The following is a 19,887-nucleotide window of genomic DNA, read 5'->3' on the forward strand; positions in this document are numbered from 1 at the left end:
GGGTGCCCCGGTTTCCTGCCACAGTCCAAAGATGTGCAGGCTAGGTAGATTGGCCATATTATATTGCTCCTCACTGTCCAAAAGGTAAGGTGGGGTTACTGGGTTATGGGAGTAGGGTGGAGGCGTGGGCTTAAGTAGGGTGCTCTTTCCAAGGGCCGGTGCAGACTCGATGGGCCGAATGGCCTCCTTCTGCACTGTAAATTCTATGATTCTATGATTTGGGTCAGATCATTGTGGGGTTAAGCTACCCCACTCCAGGAATTGGGCTTGATGCCCAGTCCAGTCCACTCTCCTCAAATTCACTTCTTTAAGTGCATGTGGAACATTAGGTAGACAGGAGGGCACTTGGAGGGAATGTTCACCGCAAAGGAGTAACCCACCCTTTACTATTGCATTTACAGTTACTGCCAACCCTCACCCCCAAAAAACTGATTAGCCCTTTAATAAAACCCATTTTACCATTTCCGTGGGTCAGTGTCAGAACCATTTCGACTGATAACACTGTTGTTAAGCGCCTTATAAAATAAAGACTTGGGATGCTTTATGTATGCTATACAAATACAAGTTGTTGTTATTGTTGAATATTTGTTTCTCCACTCCCTTTACATTATATAATCCACCAAAGAGAGAGAACAGATTTGCATTTACATAGCACCTTTCACAATCTCAGGACATCCCAAAGTATTTTACAGCCAATGAAATACTAGATAAAAATTGTGAGTTAAATTGGTAATGTAAGGATGTCTTTCGAATTGGGGATGTTGAATTGCTCAGTAATATAATTGGATGAATAGATAGTGGAGACATTACTTATATTTAATAATTTATTAGAGAAAACGTAGTGGCAAAGAATTGGCAGATAGCTAATGTAATTCCGATGTTTAAGAAGGTGTGTGTGGGGGTGCGGGGGGGGTGGCGGGGGAGGGGGGGGGGAGGGGGGGTGGCGGGGTACAGAACATGCCCTTGGAATTATTGAATTATAGCTTAATATCAGTGGGAGGAAAAATACTGGAGCCCGACTAACTGATAGAATAGAAGAACATCTAGAAATTAGAAATATAATAATGAAGAGTCGGTATCGATTTCAAAAGGGAAACGTTTGCTTTGCTAACCTTATTGAATTTTTTGAGGAGGTAACAGATAAGTGTAATGTTATGGATGTAATTTATCTGGATTTTCGAAAGGCCAAGGAACATAGGACCAAGGAGCAGGAGTAGGCCATTCGGCCCATTGAGCCTGCTCCACCATTCAAGAAGATCTTGGCTGATCTCCACTTTCCTGTCTGCTCCCCATAATCCTTGACTTCCTTATCTATCAAAGTCGATCTAACTCAATCTTGAATAAATTCAATCACTGCTTTCCAGGAAAGAGATTTCCACAGACCTATGACCCTATGATGGGAAATATGTTCCTAATCTCATTCTCAAAAAGGGAGCCTTTATTCTTAAACTGCATTCCCTAGTTCAAGTCTCCCCACAAGTGGAAGTGTTCTCCTGGTATCTGCTCTGCCATATCCCGTCAGGATCTTATATGTTTAAATAAGATCACCATTCATTCTTCTAAACACCAATGGGTATAGGCCCAACCTGTTTAACCTTTGCTCATATGATCAACCCTTCATCCCAGGGTGAGTCGGCTGAACCTTCTCTGAACTGCACCTAAGGGGCATATGGGTGCGATCAAATGGGAACAACCCCACCATCTAACTCTATTTTTTTTGGTGGCTCTGCTTGCCAGAACTGATCGGGATGCCATTTTTAAATGCCGCCCCAGTCTCTCAACTCTTCCAAATCACCTATAAGGGGGTTATTGGGCCCACCCCGTACACCACCTCACACAGGTAGGACATCCCCAAGTCCGATCCCTGGCACAGGAAAATTTCCAGCCTGGCTGTGCCCCTGCCAATATCACCTGGACACCCTGGTAGTGCCAGGCTGACACCCATGTGGCACTGCCAGGGTATCCAGGTGGCACCAGCAGTGCCAGGGTGGCATTTTTGGGCTGAGGTGATTAGGCACACGTGGTGTGTGGGGGAGGGTCGAGGACCTCCTTACATGTGAGTTGGGGCTTTGGGGAGTTCAAGGGGTCACGTCCAGGGGCCAGGAGATCGAGTGGTATCCTGCACTGAAGGGTTTCAGCTAGCAGGACCCATCAGTGCAGGAAACGGGACTAAGTATGGCCTCAGCCTTGTGTTCCCCGCTGAGGTTCCGTATCTAACCAGAGTTGTGTTAGGTCGCATTGTGCTTCTCGACGCTGCAAGTGCCGGGAAACATGCGGCTAAACGCGCTCGCTATGGGACATAGTTCCCATTTGGTTCGATCGCGCCCAACAAATGTCACTAAAATAAAAGCAAAATACTGCAAGTGCTGGAAATCTGAAATAAAAACTGAAAAGTGCTGGATAAACTAGGCAGGTCTGGCAGCCTCTGTAGAGAGAGAAGCAGAGTTAACGTTTTGAGTCTGTATGGCACTTCTTCAGAACTGGTCTTCCACAGGATTTCCAAAGGAGAATCTTATTGGACTCAAAACATCAGCTGTTTCTCTCTCCACAGATGCTGCCAGCCTTGCTGAGTATTTCCAGAACTTCCTGTATTTATGATAAATGCCACCACTGATGTCACCTGCATTCACTCACTCACCATTCTGAGGTCCAAGGATCAGTCAGTCAGCCTCACTACTAAAGATGTTTAGCCACTCTCATTACTGCAATGACATTCCCTTTACATTGGAAATTTCCAACAGGAGGTGGTGTCAGGGATAGTCAATCATAGGAATAGGGGCCAGGTGGTTAATGGTTGATGGATTTTAGTGCAATCTTAATCTGCATTTTAGCATTAGCATTTTATGATAATCAGAATTCGACAATTGTGCATTATGATGAATCAGTTAACTCCCAAGTGAAGGTAACAGGTACAGTTTTAAAAATTGCAGAATCTTTGATGTTATTCAGAAATGGGAGGTAAATGGAAATTCAGATTGCGAATGCAACAACAACTTGCATCTATGTGGTACCTTTAACATAATAAAACACCCCAAGCACTTCTTAGGAGGATTATAAAGCAAAATATGACACTGATATACATAAGGGTCAAAGAGATAAGTTTTAAGGACCATCCCAAAGGAGGAAAGAGGGGTAGAGAGGCAGAGGGTTGGGAGGGAATTCCAGAGCAGCTGAAGGCATGGCCATCTATGGTAAAGCAATTAACGTCAAGGATGCTCAAGAGGCCAGAATTAGATGAGCACAGGTATCTGAGGAAGCATTTACTGATTCAGGGAACGGTAAGGCTATGGAGGAATTTAAAAACAAGGTTGAGAATGATTAAATCAACGCCTTGATTAACCAGGAACCAACATAGTTGGGTGAGCACTGGTGAACTGGACTGGTTTCAAGTAAGGTTCAGGGAAGCAGTGTTTTTGATGACCTCAAGTTTATGGAGGGTAGACTATGGGAGACCAGTCAGGAGTGCATCAGAATAGTCAATTCTAGAGATAACAAAGCCATGAATGAGACTTTCAGCAGCTGTGAGCGCCCCAAAACACTTTTTTTTCAACAGTCCAATTTGTAACATGTAGAAGTTACATTCGCCCCCGAAGAACATGTAGCAGGTTGTGCAGAAAACCCTGCCCTAGAAATGTTTTGGTTAAATCGCACCCTATATATTTAAATATTTAGTATTAACCCTTTATACTACATTGTCCATTAGCTGCAAGCTGGCGGGAGCCCCATGTCGCCTCTTTGCGGAAAGGTCTACCAATCAGGCACATAGCTGGACAGCGATGGGCCTACTCTGTGATTAATGACCCCTGGGGCAGAAAAAATGGAAAAGACAAGAGGGATAATGGTGAGGTAGAGCTGGTGAAAACTGATGCTGCATTTGTGGCTAATATCACAGAGGAGCAGCAGGTAGATGAGAAGGAGGGAGCCAAGGATAGATCTTTGAGAGACAGGGTAATGGTTCAGGGATGGAAAGAGAAGTCATTGCAAGTGATTCCCTGCTATAGTTAGATAAGTAACAACTAGGCGTGTGCAGTCCCGCGGATTCGGACAATCTTGGACAAACGGTGGGGGAGGATGATGCAATCAATCATGTCAAAGGCTACAGCCAACTCAAGAAGAATTAAGAGACTTTACCTTTGTTACAGTCATATAGGATGTCATCTGTGACTTTGATCAGAGTTGTTTCAGTTCTGAGCAGGGCTGGAAACCTGAATGATGGAATTCTGGGAAAGAGGGGCACAGATTTGGGAGACGGCGATACGTTCAAGGACTTTTGAGAGGAAAGGGAGTTTGGAGATGGAGTGGTAATTTGCAAGAATTGTGGGGTCAAGGGTTAATTTTTTTGAGGAGGTGTTGCTGACAGCATATTTAAAGAAAAGTGTGACATTACCTGAAGAGAGAGAATCTTTAAGAGTATCAGCTAACACAGGGATCAGGAAGGAAAGGTGGGTGGTCAGCAGTTTATTGGGAAGTGAAAGTTGGGGGGTGGTCGCATGGATGAGATTTGTTCGGAGAGGGCATGAAGGCAGATTTGAAAGAAACTACAGAAAGGTGCGAGTTCAGAGATGGGGCAGGGGGGGCTTTAGAGGAGTTTTGGTTCAATGGGCTAAGAGATAAGGCAAATGATCAGATGGTCTCAGTCTTAGTGGTAAAGAGATCCACGAGCTGCTTGTACTTCTTGTTGGACGTAAGGGTGGAAGAGACAGAGGAGAGGTTTAAGAAGACAGTTTTGAGCAGAGAAGCTGGGATTCTTGAAAAATGATATTTCATTTAATTATTTAATATTAAAAGATTGCTGGTGGCATGTTGAGAAATATATTTGTTTTGGATGTGCAAGAATAGCAATGGAATTGGTGGGGATGGGGTGTGGGCAGAGAGATTTTGGAAACTAACTCCGTAGCAGCCCCTACTGGCAAAAGTCTACAATTTTCTTTTTGCAAAAATATACTTTATTCATAAAATCTCCGAAAGAAACATTACAGAAACATTTCAAATTGTCATGACAGTAAAGTACAATGATGATATTCACATTTTCTCCAGAGGTCATGATGCACTCTGAGGTGCTTCAATTCAGCAATCTCACCTATAACATTTATTCAGGCAGCTTCAAAGTTAAATGTCTTTTCTTCTTTTGGCTTATCCATTTTATTTTGGGTTGCCGTAGTGCTAGTTGATTACCATTCTCCATCTCCTCCCATTTCCCTTTCAATCTTACTGCGTTTAAGTCTCTCAGTACCATCTGATCTTAGTCCTTCCTTTTCCTCATCTCCATCAGTCACCTCACCACGCTTCCTCTCTCTCCACAACAGATATCCATACCATTTCAGTCTCATTCGGATTACTTTCTTCGATGCTCCTACGACTTTCACTGACCCGCCCTGATGTGCTGGTTCCTCATTTTGTTCTTTCTCATTACTCCCACACATCCATCTCCTCATCCGGAACTCATTAGTATTCAGTTCGTTGTTCCTCTCTTCCTGATGTTGCCCAAGTCAAAGTTAAATGATGACAGAAAAACATGGTCGAAGATCAGGACAACAGGAAGTTGGACAGGAAATGTGGACTTTTGATACATTGACATCCCGTGAACAAGATCAAGATAAATCTTCAGGTGAGGAAAGCTAGAAGGCAAGGGACAATTTGAAGAGAAGTCACAGGCATAATTCTGTCCCTGGTTGACGTATTGCATAGAATTACATAGAATCCACAGCACAGGTTGGACAGCACAGTAGAGTTTGTGGTACTCAAAACAAAGGTTTAACTATAAGATCGTCACCAACCGATGATTGTGGTACACAAAACAAAGGCATAACTATAAGATCGTCACCAACTGATCACTTAAGGAATTTAAGAGGAATTGCATTACATGGAGGGAGTTGAGATTGTGGAACTCGCTGTCATAAATATGGTTGAAGCAGACAACACTGACATTTTTAAAGAGCGCAAAGACAATGGAGGGATTGGAAGGAAGAGGTATAGTAGAAGGAGGTTTGTGTGGAATGTGAATAGCAGCATAGACTGAATGGCCCTTTTCTGTGCTGTAGATTATTGATTAGTATATCAAAAGTCTTGTGTGAGAACACATTTCCTCTAACTTCCTGTTCTTGAGACCTTGTTATGATTTCTCAATATTTACTCCATAAACCACTTCATGATTTAATAACCAAAGATAATAATCAAACCCTTCATACCCCCAATCACCCTCACCACCCAATACATCACCCACACATTCAACAGGAATCACCACCACTCAATAACCCCACATTCCAACTCAACCCCACCAACCCAAATACCTGACCTCATCTGACTCAACAAACTTCCCTTCTCCACAAGACTACCTCCTCAGCCCCACTACCCTCCCCACCCCACCCATTGCCCCAACCACCCCCCCCCCCCCATCAACTCCACTAAGTAAGTGATTTTTACTCATTTTTACTTTTATACCTTTTTCAAATTGTGTGTGTCAGGGGGAAACTGAAGTGACATCACAGAAAAGCTGTGGCCTGAGTGGCTGGTTGGGATTCTACAGTAAATTAAAAAAATTGAGCATTGGTAACTAATTAAACATAATTACTTAATTATAATTTAGAGGGATATCTAAGCCAGAGATCGGAGAGTACTATATTTAGCTTTCGCATTTCTATTAGAAATCTAGTGCTAGGAAACAGATAGTTAACAGTAACTTTGAATGTTTTTTTAAAATATTCAAAAAAAGTTTTTTTTTAAATTTTAATTTTAATTAATTGACGCAATGTCAGTTAGAGGGGTGCTGTGCTCTGACTGTGAGATGTGGCAGGTCCGGGAGGCTTCCAGCGTCCCGGATGGCTTCATCTGCAGAAAGTGCACCCAACTGGAGCTCCTCACAGACCGCATGGTTCGGTTGGAGCAGCAATTGGATGCACTTAGGAGCATGCAGGTGGCGGAAAGCGTCATAGATCGCAGTTATGTAAATGTGGTCACACCCAAGGTGCAGGCAGAGAAATGGGTGACCACCAGAAAGGGCAGGCAGTCAGTGCAGGAATCCCCTGTGGTTGTACCCCTCTCGAACAGATATACCCCTTTGGATACTGTCGGGGGGGATAGCCTATCAGGGGAAAACAGCAGCAGCCAGAGCAGTGGCACCACGGCTGGCGCTGATGTTCAGAAGGGAGGGTCAAAGCGCAGAAGAGTAATAGTAATAGGGGACTCTATAGTCAGGGGCACAGATAGGCGCTTCTGTGGACGTGAAAGAGACTCCAGGATGGTATGTTGCCTCCCTGGTGCCAGGGTCCAGGATGTCTCCGAACGGGTAGAGGGCATCCTGAAGGGGGAGGGCAAACAGGCAGAGGTCGTTGTACATATTGGTACTAACGACATAGGCAGGAAGGGGCATGAGGTCCTGCAGCAGGAGTTCAGGGAGCTAGGCAGAAAGTTAAAAGACAGGACCTCGAGGGTTGTAATCTCGGGATTACTCCCTGTGCCACGTGCCAATGAGGCTAGAAATAGGAAGATAGAGCAGCTAAACACGTGGATAAACAGCTGGTGTAGGAGGGAGGGTTTCCATTATCTGGACCACTGGGAGCTCTTCCGGGGCAGGTGTGACCTGTATAAGAAGGACGGGTTGCATCTAAACCGGAGAGGCATAAATATCCTGGCCGCGAGGTTTGCTAGTGTCACACGGGAGGGTTTAAACTAGTATGGCAGGGGGGTGGGCACGGGAGCAATAGGTCAGAAGGTGAGAGCATTGAGGGAGAACTAGGGAATAGGGACAGTGTGGCTCTGAGGCAAAGCAGACAGGGAGAAGTTGCTGAACACAGCGGGTCTGGTGGCCTGAAGTGCATATGTTTTAATGCAAGAAGTATTACGGGTAAGGCAGATGAACTTAGAGCTTGGATTAGTACTTGGAACTATGATGTTGTTGCCATTACAGAGACCTGGTTGAGGGAAGGATTGGCAGCTAAGCGTTCCAGGATTTAGATGTTTCAGGCGGGATAGAGGGGGATGTAAAAGGGGAGGCGGAGTTGCGCTACTGGTTTGGGAGAATATCACAGCTGTACTGCGAGAGGACACCTCAGAGGGCAGTGAGGCTATATGGGTAGAGATCAGGAATAAGAAGGGTGCAGTCACAATGTTGAGGGTATACTACAGGCCTCCCAACAGCCAGCGGGAGATAGAGGAGCAGATAGGTAGACAGATTTTGGAAAAGAGTAAAAACAACAGGGTTGTGGTGATGGGAGACTTCAACTTCCCCAATATTGACTGGGACTCACTTAGTGCCAGGGGCTTAGACGGGGCGGAGTTTGTAAGGAGCATCCAGGAGGGCTTCTTAAAACAATATGTAGACAGTCCAACTAGGGAAGGGGCGGTACTGGACCTGGTATTGGGGAATGAGCCCGGCCAGGTGGTAGATGTTTCAGTAGGGGAGCATTTCGGTAACAGTGACCACAATTCAGTAAGTTTTAAAGTACTGGTGGACAAGGATAAGAGTGGTCCTAGGATGAAGGTGCTAAATTGGGGGAAGGCTAATTATAACAATATTAGGCGGGAACTTAAGAACATAGATTAGGGGCGGATGTTTGAGGGCAAATCAACATCTGACATGTGGGAGACTTTCAAGTGGCAGTTGAAAGGAATACAGGACCGGCATGTTCCTGTGAGGAAGAAGGATAAATACGGCAATTTTCGGGAACCTTGGATGACGAGTGATATTGTAGGCCTCGTCAAAAAGAAAAAGGAGGCATTTGTCAGGGCTAAAATGCTGGGAACAGACGAAGCCTGCGTGGAATATAAGGAAAGTAGGAAGGAACTTAAGCAAGGAGTCAGGAGGGCTAGAAGGGGTCACGAAAAGTCATTGGCAAATAGGGTTAAGGAAAATCCCAAGGCTTTTTACACATACATAAAAAGCAAGAGGGTAGCCAGGGAAAGGGTTGGCCCACTGAAGGATAGGCAAGGGAATCTATGTGTGGAGCCAGAGGAAATGGGCGAGGTACTAAATGAATACTTTGCATCAGTATGCACCAAAGAGAAGGAATTGGTAGATGTTAAGTCTGGAGAAGGAGGTGTAGATAGCCTGGGTCACATTGTGATCCAAAAAGACGAGGTGTTGGGTGTCTTAAAAAATATTAAGGTAGATAAGTCCCCAGGGCCTGATGGGATCTACCCCAGAATACTGAAGGAGGCTGGAGAGGAAATTGCTGAGGCCTTGACAGAAATCTTTGGATCCTCGCTGTCTTCAGGGGATGTCCCGGAGGACTGGAGAATAGCCAATGTTGTTCCTCTGTTTAAGAAGGGTAGCAAGGATAATCCCGGGAACTACAGGCCGGTGAGCCTTACTTCAGTGGTAGGGAAATTACTGGAGAGAATTCTTCGAGACAGGATCTACTCCCATTTGGAAGCAAATGGACGTATTAGTGAGAGGCAGCATGGTTTTGTGAAGGGGAGGTCGTGTCTCACTAACTTGATAGAGTTTTTCGAGGAGGTCACTAAGATGATTGATGCAGGTAGGGCAGTTGATGTTGTCTATATGGACTTCAGTAAGGCCTTTGACAAGGTCCCTCATGGTAGACTAGTACAAAAGGTGAAGTCACACGGGATCAGGGGTGAGCTGGCAAGGTGGATACAGAACTGGCTAGGCCATAGAAGGCAGAGAGTAGCAATGGAAGGATGCTTTTCTCATTGGAGGGCTGTGACCAGTGGTGTTCCACAGGGATCAGTGCTGGGACCTTTGCTCTTTGTAGTATATATAAATGATTTGGAGGAAAATGTAACTGGTCTGATTAGTAAGTTTGCAGACGACACAAAGGTTGGTGGAATTGCGGATAGCGATGAGGACTGTCGGAGGATACAGCAGGATTTAGATTGTTTGGAGACTTGGGCGGAGAGATGGCAGATGGAGTTTAATCTGGACAAATGTGAGGTAATGCATTTTGGAAGGTCTAATGCAGGTAGGGAATATACAGTGAATGGTAGAACCCTCAAGAGTATTGAAAGTCAAAGAGATCTAGGAGTACAGGTCCACAGGTCATTGAAAGGGGCAACACAGGTGGAGAAGGTAGTCAAGAAGGCATACGGCATGCTTGCCTTCATTGGCCGGGGCATTGAGTATAAGAATTGGCAAGTCATGTTGCAGCTGTATAGAACCTTAGTTAGGCCACACTTGGAGTATAGTGTTCAATTCTGGTCGCCACTACAAGAAGGATGTGGAGGCTTTAGAGAGGGTGCAGAAGAGATTTACCAGAATGTTGCCTGGTATGGAGGGCATTAGCTATGAGGAGCGGTTGAATAAACTCGGTTTGTTCTCACTGGAACGAAGGAGGTTGAGGGGAGACCTGATAGAGGTATACAAAATTATGAGGGGCATAGACAGAGTGGATAGTCAGAGGCTTTTCCCCAGGGTAGAGGGGTCAATTACTAGGGGGCATAGGTTTAAGGTGAGAGGGGCAAGGTTTAGAGTAGATGTATGAGGCAAGTTTTTTACACAGAGGGTAGTGGGTGCCTGGAACTCGCTACCGGGGGAGGTGGTGGAAGCAGGGACGATAGTGACATTTAAGGGGCATCTTGACAAATACATGAATAGGATGGGAATCGAAGGCTACGGACCCAGGAAGTGTAGAAGATTGTAGTTTAGTCGGGCAGCATGGTCGGCACGGGCTTGGAGGGCCGAAGAGCCTGTGCCTGTGCTGTACATTTCTTTGTTTGTTGTTCTTCCCAGACCCAACTACTCCCCCAACCCAAACCCCAGTTTTTTTTTTGTAAAACATTTTATTCAGTTATTTATAATTTTATATTAATAACAGTAAACAGTACAAATACAAATTTAAACATAGCGCATTATCCATCTCCATCCCTAACAAATCCCACCTACCCTAAACAGAAAATAGCCTAACTCCGCCCCCCCCCCCCCACCCCTTTATTTTATTGCTTCTGCTGACAGTTAGTTTTCCCCGAAGAAGTCGACAAACGGCTGCCACCTCCGGACGAACCCTAGCATTGACCTCTTAAGGCAAACTTAATTTTCTCAAGTCTGAGAAACTCGGCCATGTCGCTAACGCAGATCTCTGATTTTGGGGGCTTCGAGTCCCTCCACGCTAGCAATATCCGTCTCCGGGCTGCCAAGGAGGCAAAGGCCTAGACTTCAGCCTCTCTCGCCCCCTGAACTCCAGGATCTGCCGACACCCCGAAAGTCGCCACCTCTGGACTCAGCGCCACCCTTGTTTTTAACACCGTGGACATGACATCCGCAAACCCCTGCCAGAATCCCCTAAGCTTTGGACATGTCCAAAACATGTGGACATGGTTCGCCGGTCCTCCCACACATTTTGTGTACCTGTCCTCCAGCCCAAAGAATCTGCTCATCCGGACCACTGTCATGTGAGCCCGGTGAACGACCTTAAATTGTATCAGGCTGAGCCTGGCACATGTTGCGGATGTGTTGACTCTACTCAACGTGTCTGCCCATTGACCATCCTCTATCTCACCTCCCAGCTCTTCCTCCCACTTGCGCTTCAGCTCCTCGGTCTGCGTCTCCTCCGACCCCATAAGCTCCTTAAAAATGTCCGAGACGCTCCCTTCTCCTACCCACCCTCTGGAAACTACCCTGTCCTGAATCCCCCTTAGCGGTAGGAGCGGGAAGGTTGACACCTGTTTACGAAGGAAGTCCCGCACCCGCACCTGAATTTGTTTCCCCTCGCCAACCCAAACTTTTCCTCCAACTCCCTCATACTCGGAATGCTCCCCTCTATGAACATATCCCCCATCCTCTCAATCCCCGCTCTCCGCCATAACCGGAACCCCCCCGTCCATACTCCCCGGGGCAAACCGGTGATTATCACAGATTGGGGCCCAGACCGATGCTCCCACTGCTCCCACATGCCGCCTCCACTGGCTCCCAACTCTCAGGGCCGCCACCACCACTGGACTGGTAGAGTACCGTGCCAGCGGGAACAGCAGAGGCGCAGTTACCAATGCCCCCAAACTGGTGCCCTTGCATGAAGCCGCCTCCCCACGCACCCTTGCTGACCCCTCCCCACCACCCACTTCCTGATCATGGCTATATTCGCTGCCCACTAATAGTTGCCAGCCCGCCCTCTCCCGGACTCCGCTCAAGCATTATCTTCCTGACTCGCGGGGTCATGCCCGCCCAGACGAAGCCCGTGATCACTCTGTTGACCCGCTTAAAAAAGGACCGCGGAATAAAGATGGGGAGACACTGAAATACTAATAGGAATCTCGGGAGGACCGTCATCTTCACCGTTTGCACCCTCCCATCCAGAGACAACAGAAGCACGTCCCATCTCCGAAAACCATAATTCATTTGGTCCACCAGCCGGGCCAGATTCAATTTATGCAGCCGGTCCCATTCCCGCGCCACTTGGATACCTAGGTACCTAAAGCTTCCCTCTACTAACCTAAACGGCAACTCTCCCAGTCGCCTCTTCTGTCCCCTCGCCTGGACCACAAACCTCTCACTCTTTCCCATATTAAGCTTATACCCCGAAAACCGGTCAATTTCCCCTAGAGTCCTCATGATTTCTTCCATCCCCTCTATTGGGTTTGAAATGTACAGAAGCAGGTCATCCGCATATAGCGGAACCCTGTGCTCAACCCCCCCCCCCCCCCCCGGACCAGTCCTCTCCAGCCCCTCGAGGCTCTCAGAGCAATTGCCAAAGGCACTATAGCCAGCGCAAACAACAGCGGGGAGACGGGGCATCCCTGTCTCGTCCCCCGGTGCAGTGTAAAATAGTCCAAGTTGTCCTATTCGTCCGTACACTTGCCACAGGAGCCTGATACCCAGTCGATAAAGCCCCGCCCGAATCCGAACCGTCCCAGTATCTCCCACAGATAGTTCCATTCTACCCGATCAAAAGCCTTTTCTGCATCTATTGCGATATGTTCCTGCCATTTTAAAGATCTATGCACCTTAACCCCAAGTCTCTTTAGACATCCACTGTACTTAACCATTTAGAAATTGTGGTGGTATGTATTAGGGGTAATACGGCACACCACCTATCGACAGGCTATTGGTGGAGGGATGCCAGGTCCTGATAGGATCTGCCACCTACTGGACTCCACCCAGAAATGCCGGTATAAGAACCCAGTTTTTCCCTCCATTTCCCTCAGCAGTTGCATTCTGTAACCACGCTGCTGGGGATAAAGTTCTGCTTAATAAAGCCTTCAATTGACATTACCTCAACCTGCCTCGCGTCATATTGGCGGTGCCACAATTTATTAAGCAGAATTTAAATTGAAAAAAACGACGTGGGAACATGGAGCTCCGAATCACCCCGGAGTGCCTGCGCATCGCACCCCAAGCAGCTAACTCGGCCTCTATCTTCAAACACTGGCTGGCATGCTTTGAGGGCTACCTCCGAACGGCCAACCGGCACACCGACTGACGAACAAAAGATGCAGGTCCCCTATTCCAGGGTGAGTCCTGACGTCTACTCCCTTATCGAGGACGAGGACGGTTTCACCGGTGCCATCGCCGCGCTGAAGGATATCTACATCCGGCCCGCCAACCAAGTTTTTGCTCGCTACCAGCTCGCCACACGACGGCAATTTCCGGGGGAATCGCTGGACGAGTTTTATAACGCCCTGCAGTTCCTGAGTCGAAACTGCAACTGCCCGGCGGTAACAGCGAGTGAACACACAGAGCTCCTGGTCCGCGATGCGTATGTGGCAGTTTTGGCCTCTTCCCAGATCCGCCAGAGGCTTCTGGAGAAAGAATCTCTGGGACTTACAGAAGCTCGGGCCCTGGCGGCATTCCTCGATGTGGCCTCGCGTAACGCCTGCGCCTACGCCCCTGACCGCACTACAGCCCCTTGGGCTCCGTGGACCCCCGCTGCGGTCGACTCTCCGACACCCCCCCCACCCCCGCAAACCTGCGCGGCCAAAACACCAGACCAACCGGGGGGTGCTATTTTTGCGGCCAGCCGAAACACCCTCGGCAGCGATGCCCGGCCCGCGCGGCTACCTGCAAAAGCTGCGGGAAGAAGGGCCACTACGCGACAATGTGCAAGTCCCGCGGGGTCGCCGCTATCTCCGGGGAAGAAACGGGACCACAGACCCAACACCCCCAGCGATCCACGTGTGACCAACGGACGCCGCCATTTTGGACCCCGGACGCCACGAGGGAGAGATGGGCGCCGCCATTTTGTCCACCCCTGACCGCGCTCGATCCGTGGACGCCGCCATCTTGGCTGAAGGACCCCGACACAGATGGCCACATACTGCCTGATTACGATGCTCAACTTCAACAACCACGTCTGGCTTCGACGACCCTCGACCAGTCGCGATCCCGGACGCTCCAGACGGCAACCACTACAGTCCTAGTGAATGGCTAAGAGACGCCGTGTCTTATCGACTCTGGGAGCATGGAGAGCTTCATTCATCCGGACACGGTAAGGCGCTGTTCCCTCGTAATTCGGCCAAGCACCCAGAAAATTTTCCTGGCGGCGGGATCCCACTCCGTTCAGATCCCGGGGTTCTGCATCGCTAACCTAACGGTGCAGGGGAGGGAGTTCCGAAATTACCGGCTGTATGTCCTCCCCCATCTCTGTGCGCCCACACTCCTAGGGTTGGACTTCCAATGCAACCTCCAGAGTTTAACATTTAAATTTGGCGGCCCTATACCCCCACTGACCGTCTGCGGCCTCGCGACCCTCAAGGTTGAACCGCCTTCCTTGTTTGCGAACCTCACGCCGGATTGCAAACCCGTCGCCACAAGGAGCAGACGGTACAGCGCCCAGGACCGAGCATTTATCCGGTCCGAAGTCCAGAGGCTGCTGAAGGAAGGCATCATCCAGGCTAGCAACAGGTGGTAGTTGTTAAGACCGGGGAGAAACAGAGGATGGTCATCGACTATAGTCAGACCATCAACAGGTACACTCAGCTAGATGCGTACCCTCTCCCCCGCATATCCGACATGGTCAATCGGATTGCACAGTACAAGGTCTTTTCCACCGTGGACCTCAAGTCCGCCTACCACCAGCTCCTCATCCGTCCCGGTGACCGCAACTATACTGCCTTCGAAGCAGACGGGCGGTTATACCACTTTTTAAGGGTTCCATTCGGCGTCACGAACGGAGTCTCGGTCTTCCAACGAGAGATGGACCGAATGATTGACCAGCACGGTTTACGGGCCACGTTCCCGTATATCGACAACGTCACCATCTGCGGCCACGACCAGCAGGACCACGACGCCAACCTCCAAATATTCCTCCAGACTGCTCACGCCCTGAACCTCACTTACAACAAAGAAAAATGCGTGTTCCGCACCGATCGTCTAGCCATCCTGGGCTACGTAGTGCGTAATGGAGTGATAGGCCCCGACCCTGAACGCATGCGCCCCCTCATGGAGTTCCCTCTCCCCCACCGTGCCAAAGCCCTGAAACGTTGCCTGGGCTTCTTTTCTTATTACGCCCAGTGGGTCCCCCAGTACGCAGACAAGGCCCGCCCACTAATCCAGTCCACTACTTTTCCCCTGACGACAGAGGCATGCCAGGCCTTTAGCCGCATCAAAACGGATATCGCAAAGGCCACGATGCGCGCCATCGACGAGTCCCTCCCCTTCCAGGTCGAGAGCGATGCATTGGATGTAGCTCTGGCGGCCACCCTCAACCAAGCAGGCAGACCCGTGGCCTTCTTCTCCCGAACCCTCCACGCTTCAGAAATCCGCCACTCCTCAGTGGTAAAGGAGGCACAAGCAATAGTGGAAGCTGTGCGACACTGGAGGCATTACCTGGCCAGTAGGAGATTCACTCTCCTCACTGACCAACGGTCGGTTGCCTTCATGTTCGATAATGCACAGCGGGGCAAGATCAAGAACGACAAGATCTTGCGGTGGAGGATCGAACTCTCCTTCAATTATGAGATCTTGTATCGTCCCGGAAAGCTGAACGAGCCATCCAATGCCCTATCTCGCGGCACATGTGCCAATGTACATGTGGACCGTCTACAAGCCCTCCACGAGGTCCTCTGCCACCCGGGGGTCACTCGTTTCTACCACTTCCTTAAGGCCTGCAACCTCCCGTACTCCGTCGAGGACGTCCGAACAGTCACCAGAAACTTCCAGATCTGCGCTGAGTGCAAACCGCACTTTTTCAGGCCAGATAGAGCGCACCTGGTTAAGGCCTCTCGACCCTTTGAACGCCTCAGTTTGGATTTCAAAGGCCCCCTCCCCTCCACCGATCGCAACCCGTACTTCCTGAACGTCGTGGACGAATACTCCCGTTTCCCTTTCGCATCCCCTGCCCCGACATGACAGCGTCCACGGTCATTAAAGCCCTCGGTACCATTTTTACACTGTTCGGTTTCCCCGACTATATCCATAGCGACAGGGGGTCCTCCTTTATGAGTGATGAACTGCGTCAATTCCTGCTCAGCAAGGGCATAGCCTCGAGCAGGACGACCAGTTACAACCCCCGGGGGAACGAACAGGTAGAAAGGGAGAATGGAACGGTCTGGAAGGCCGTCCTGCTGGCCCTCCGGTCTAGGAGCCTCCCAATTTCCCGCTGGCAGGAAGTCCTCCCGGATGCCCTTCACTCTATCCGGTCCCTGCTGTGCACCACCATGAATCAAACGCCTCACGAGCGCCTCCTCCTCTTTCCGAGGAAGTCCTCTCTGGAACGCCACTTCCGACCTGGCTAGCAGCTCCGGGACCCATTCTGCTCCGGAAACACGTGCGGGCACACAAGCCAGATCCGTTGGTGGAACGGGTGCATCTCCTTCACGCCAACCCGCAATAAGCCTATGTGGAGTACCCCGATGGGCGACAGGACACGGTCTCCCTGCGAGATCTGGCGCCCGCCGGAGCTACCCACACCCCCCCAACGCCAATCACCACCTCCTCACTCCCGCCGGTTCATCCCGCAGCCACCCCCTTCCTGGGGGGTTCGGTTCTCCTCCCAGACCCGCCCAGGAGTAAGGACACAGGGGACAGCGCTACGCTCCCAGAGTCGACGGGACTCGAGCCAGCGCTATCACCACCACGCCCGAGACGATCGGAAAGGACGACCAGGGCGCCCATCCGGCTCATCGAATCACTTTAACTCTCAACGTTTTCAGTTATTGTGTCTTGTTATAGTTATGGCATCATGCCGACCCTGTTTGGCCCGTTGGCCCAGTTTTCAGTTATTGTGTCTTGTTATAGTTATGGCATCGTCCCGACCCTGTTTGGCCCATTGGCCCAGTTGAAGCGATAATTTTGTGTTTTGTTCAAAGTTACGGCACAGTACCGACTCTGTAAACCCCTACCACCATGCGAACCACCATCCCGCCGGGTTTTTTTTCAACAAGGGGTGAATGTGGTGGTATGTATTAGGGGTAATACGGTACACCACATGTCGACAGGCTATTGGTGGAGGGATGCCAGGTCCCGATAGGATCTGCCATCTACTGGACTCCACCCAGAAATGCCGGTATAAGAACCCAGTTTTTCCCTCCATTTCGCTCAGCAGTTGCATTCTGCAACCACGCTGCTGGGGATAAAGTTCTGCTTAATAAAGCCTTCAATTGACATTACCTCAACCTGCCTCGCGTCATATTGACGGTGCTACAGAAATACTCTGCTCTATCCTTTTTTGGTCCAAAATGGATAACCTCACACTGACTTACATGGAATTCCATCTGCCACAATTTTGCCCATTCACCTAGTCCGTCAATATCTCCTTCCAATTTTCTGCTCACATCTAGGCTGTCTACAATGCCACCTAACTTTGTATCATCAGTTCATCCAAGTCGTTAACGAGGTTCTCTCTCCCTCAGTTTCTGGCCTTCGATGGTATTCAAAAACTATGTGAAGTTGGCTGCTGTTGTCCAAGTGATAAACCCTGCAAGTTTCATGTGATCTTGTTCTGGTGCAGCCTGGCATGGAATCAGCCTAATTGCCTATGAACACTGTGGCATAGTCAAAGCATTTCTGGTCCTTTTCGTCAATGTTGTTTCCTGAGAATCTGTGACACTCAGAGTGTAATGAGGATAGGTTTTCCCATTGCTGAATGTTGACAAGGAAAAACTGACGGAGATAAAGAGTTTTTACTTTGAGTAAGAGCTTTAATTACTATGTATTGTGGAAGCAGGGGAGGAGAATTGGACAGAAATATTCAGATATGAAAACATTTGAAGCGTTCTCGAGCAAGAGCAGGGGAGTGGGACTAATTGGATGCCATTATTTTTTAAAAATTTCTTTATCAGAGTTACAAAGCCAGTGCTCAGAGTGCGGACAGGGGCAAATCTCCAAAATTTTGCCTGCTCCAAAAATAATTCAAAAATCCCTGCCTGCTCCAAAAATAATTCAAATGTAATCCAATTCATGGTCCCCACAAGTGAGACATACCAGATCCAGGCATTGCACCTGACCTCGCGCTCATCCTCGCCAAAAGGCTGAGAAGCGATGGATGCCATATTCATAGAGGCAGCAGAGGCACCATAGGCTGAATGGTTTACTTCTGCACTGTATTATTCCATGAATCACCGAACGAGCGTGCTTAGATAGTGTAGGAGAAACAGTGAATGCTGTGCATCATGAAATCATAATGTGATAATTCACCCTTAAAGAACAATTGCAGTAAAAGACAAAACATCTTCTCTCATAGCACGTTTGTGCAATTTTTGTTTTCCAGATCTATTCTTATGCTTTTGAGATTTTCCAGGCAGCAGGAATTCCTGATCGGACAATACCATATGTGTCCATTGGAACCGGACTAGTTGAAATGTTTACATTGCTGATCTGTGTAGGTACAATGATGACATGAATTTGTTTTGAGGGGAAGAGGTGAAGCCACAGATTACAGCGATTTGAGGTCTTGGTTCATTAGCTGTATCTTTTTTGTCCATGATGAGCTCCACTTAGCAGCCTGTTTTTTTTTTAAGCAGTGGGTAGGGTTATTGAAACCTCAGTCCTCTCAGGCTGGCTCAGGCCATACACAATACGCCACGAGCTGCAGGTCCCTTGGTGCTGCTGGGCTCAGAACAGCACCTCGATGCCAATCCGAATAGTCCAGCACCACTTTGCCAGACTGCCTTTGCAACGATCTGAAGATTGACACTCTAGCTCACATGGGTTTGGAAGTGCATCAATAACTGAAATAATGGAATCAGTTTGTACATATCAGACCTTGCATCTTAGTGACTAACTTACAGACTGATAGCCAAAGTACTCACCTGCTTCTCAATCTGCCTCAGTACAGCAGCTGTGTACAGTAAACAGAGATTGGGCACCTTTATTGTGTAGAAAAAACAATCGCTCATGAACTTTCTGTTGCACTTACAGACTAATGAAGTATTGCATTTAGTTCATAAATGCCTAGGTAGACGAACTGAGAGTAGATTCCAGGTCTTCCTAAGTTACCAGATTCTCTGGTACACGGGAAAAGGCACCGACAGTTTCAAAGGATGTGATATTGCCTGAGGCTCAGTGATAGACATCTTTATGATGCAGTATACACTCTGCTACTAACTGATGCATTAGACTTGGGTTTATAACCAAATCTTATTCGAGATTTGTGAGACCAGGGAGCAGTTCTTCCAACCCAAATCGGAGGTCCTTTACGACTCTATATAGGTTTTTCCTAAGGCCAGTCAAAAGATATCCAATATCCGTGGGCAGCACGGGGGAACAGTGGTTAGCACTGCTACCTCACAGCGCTAGGGACCCCAGTTCAATTCCGGCCTTGGGTGACTGTCTGTGTTAAGTTTGTACGTTCTCCCTGTTTCTTTGTGAGTTTCCTCCGGATGATCCGGTTTCCTCCCACAGTCCAATGATGTGCAAGTTAGGTGGATTGGCCAAGCTAAATTGCCACTTAGTGTCCAGCGATGTGCAGGGTTACAGGTTAGGGGTAAGGTTACAGGGTTAAAGTTATAGTGCAGAGTGGATCGGTGCAGATTGGATAGGCCGAATGACATCCTTCTGCA

General features: G+C 48.5%; 1 protein-coding gene across 1 annotated transcript in view; it reads left to right on the top strand.

Moving 5' to 3' along the window:
- Positions 1-19,887, top strand: part of LOC140409326 (solute carrier family 2, facilitated glucose transporter member 11-like) — a 189,018-nt gene that overhangs the window by 113,365 nt on the left and 55,766 nt on the right. Inside the window, exon 8 of the mRNA XM_072497743.1 lies at positions 18,597-18,707. Within this exon, the coding sequence (XP_072353844.1) occupies positions 18,597-18,707 (111 nt within the window). The remainder of the gene's footprint in view (positions 1-18,596; positions 18,708-19,887) is intronic.

This window comes from Scyliorhinus torazame, chromosome 1, assembly GCF_047496885.1.
Source record: "Scyliorhinus torazame isolate Kashiwa2021f chromosome 1, sScyTor2.1, whole genome shotgun sequence".
NCBI lineage: Eukaryota > Metazoa > Chordata > Chondrichthyes > Carcharhiniformes > Scyliorhinidae > Scyliorhinus > Scyliorhinus torazame.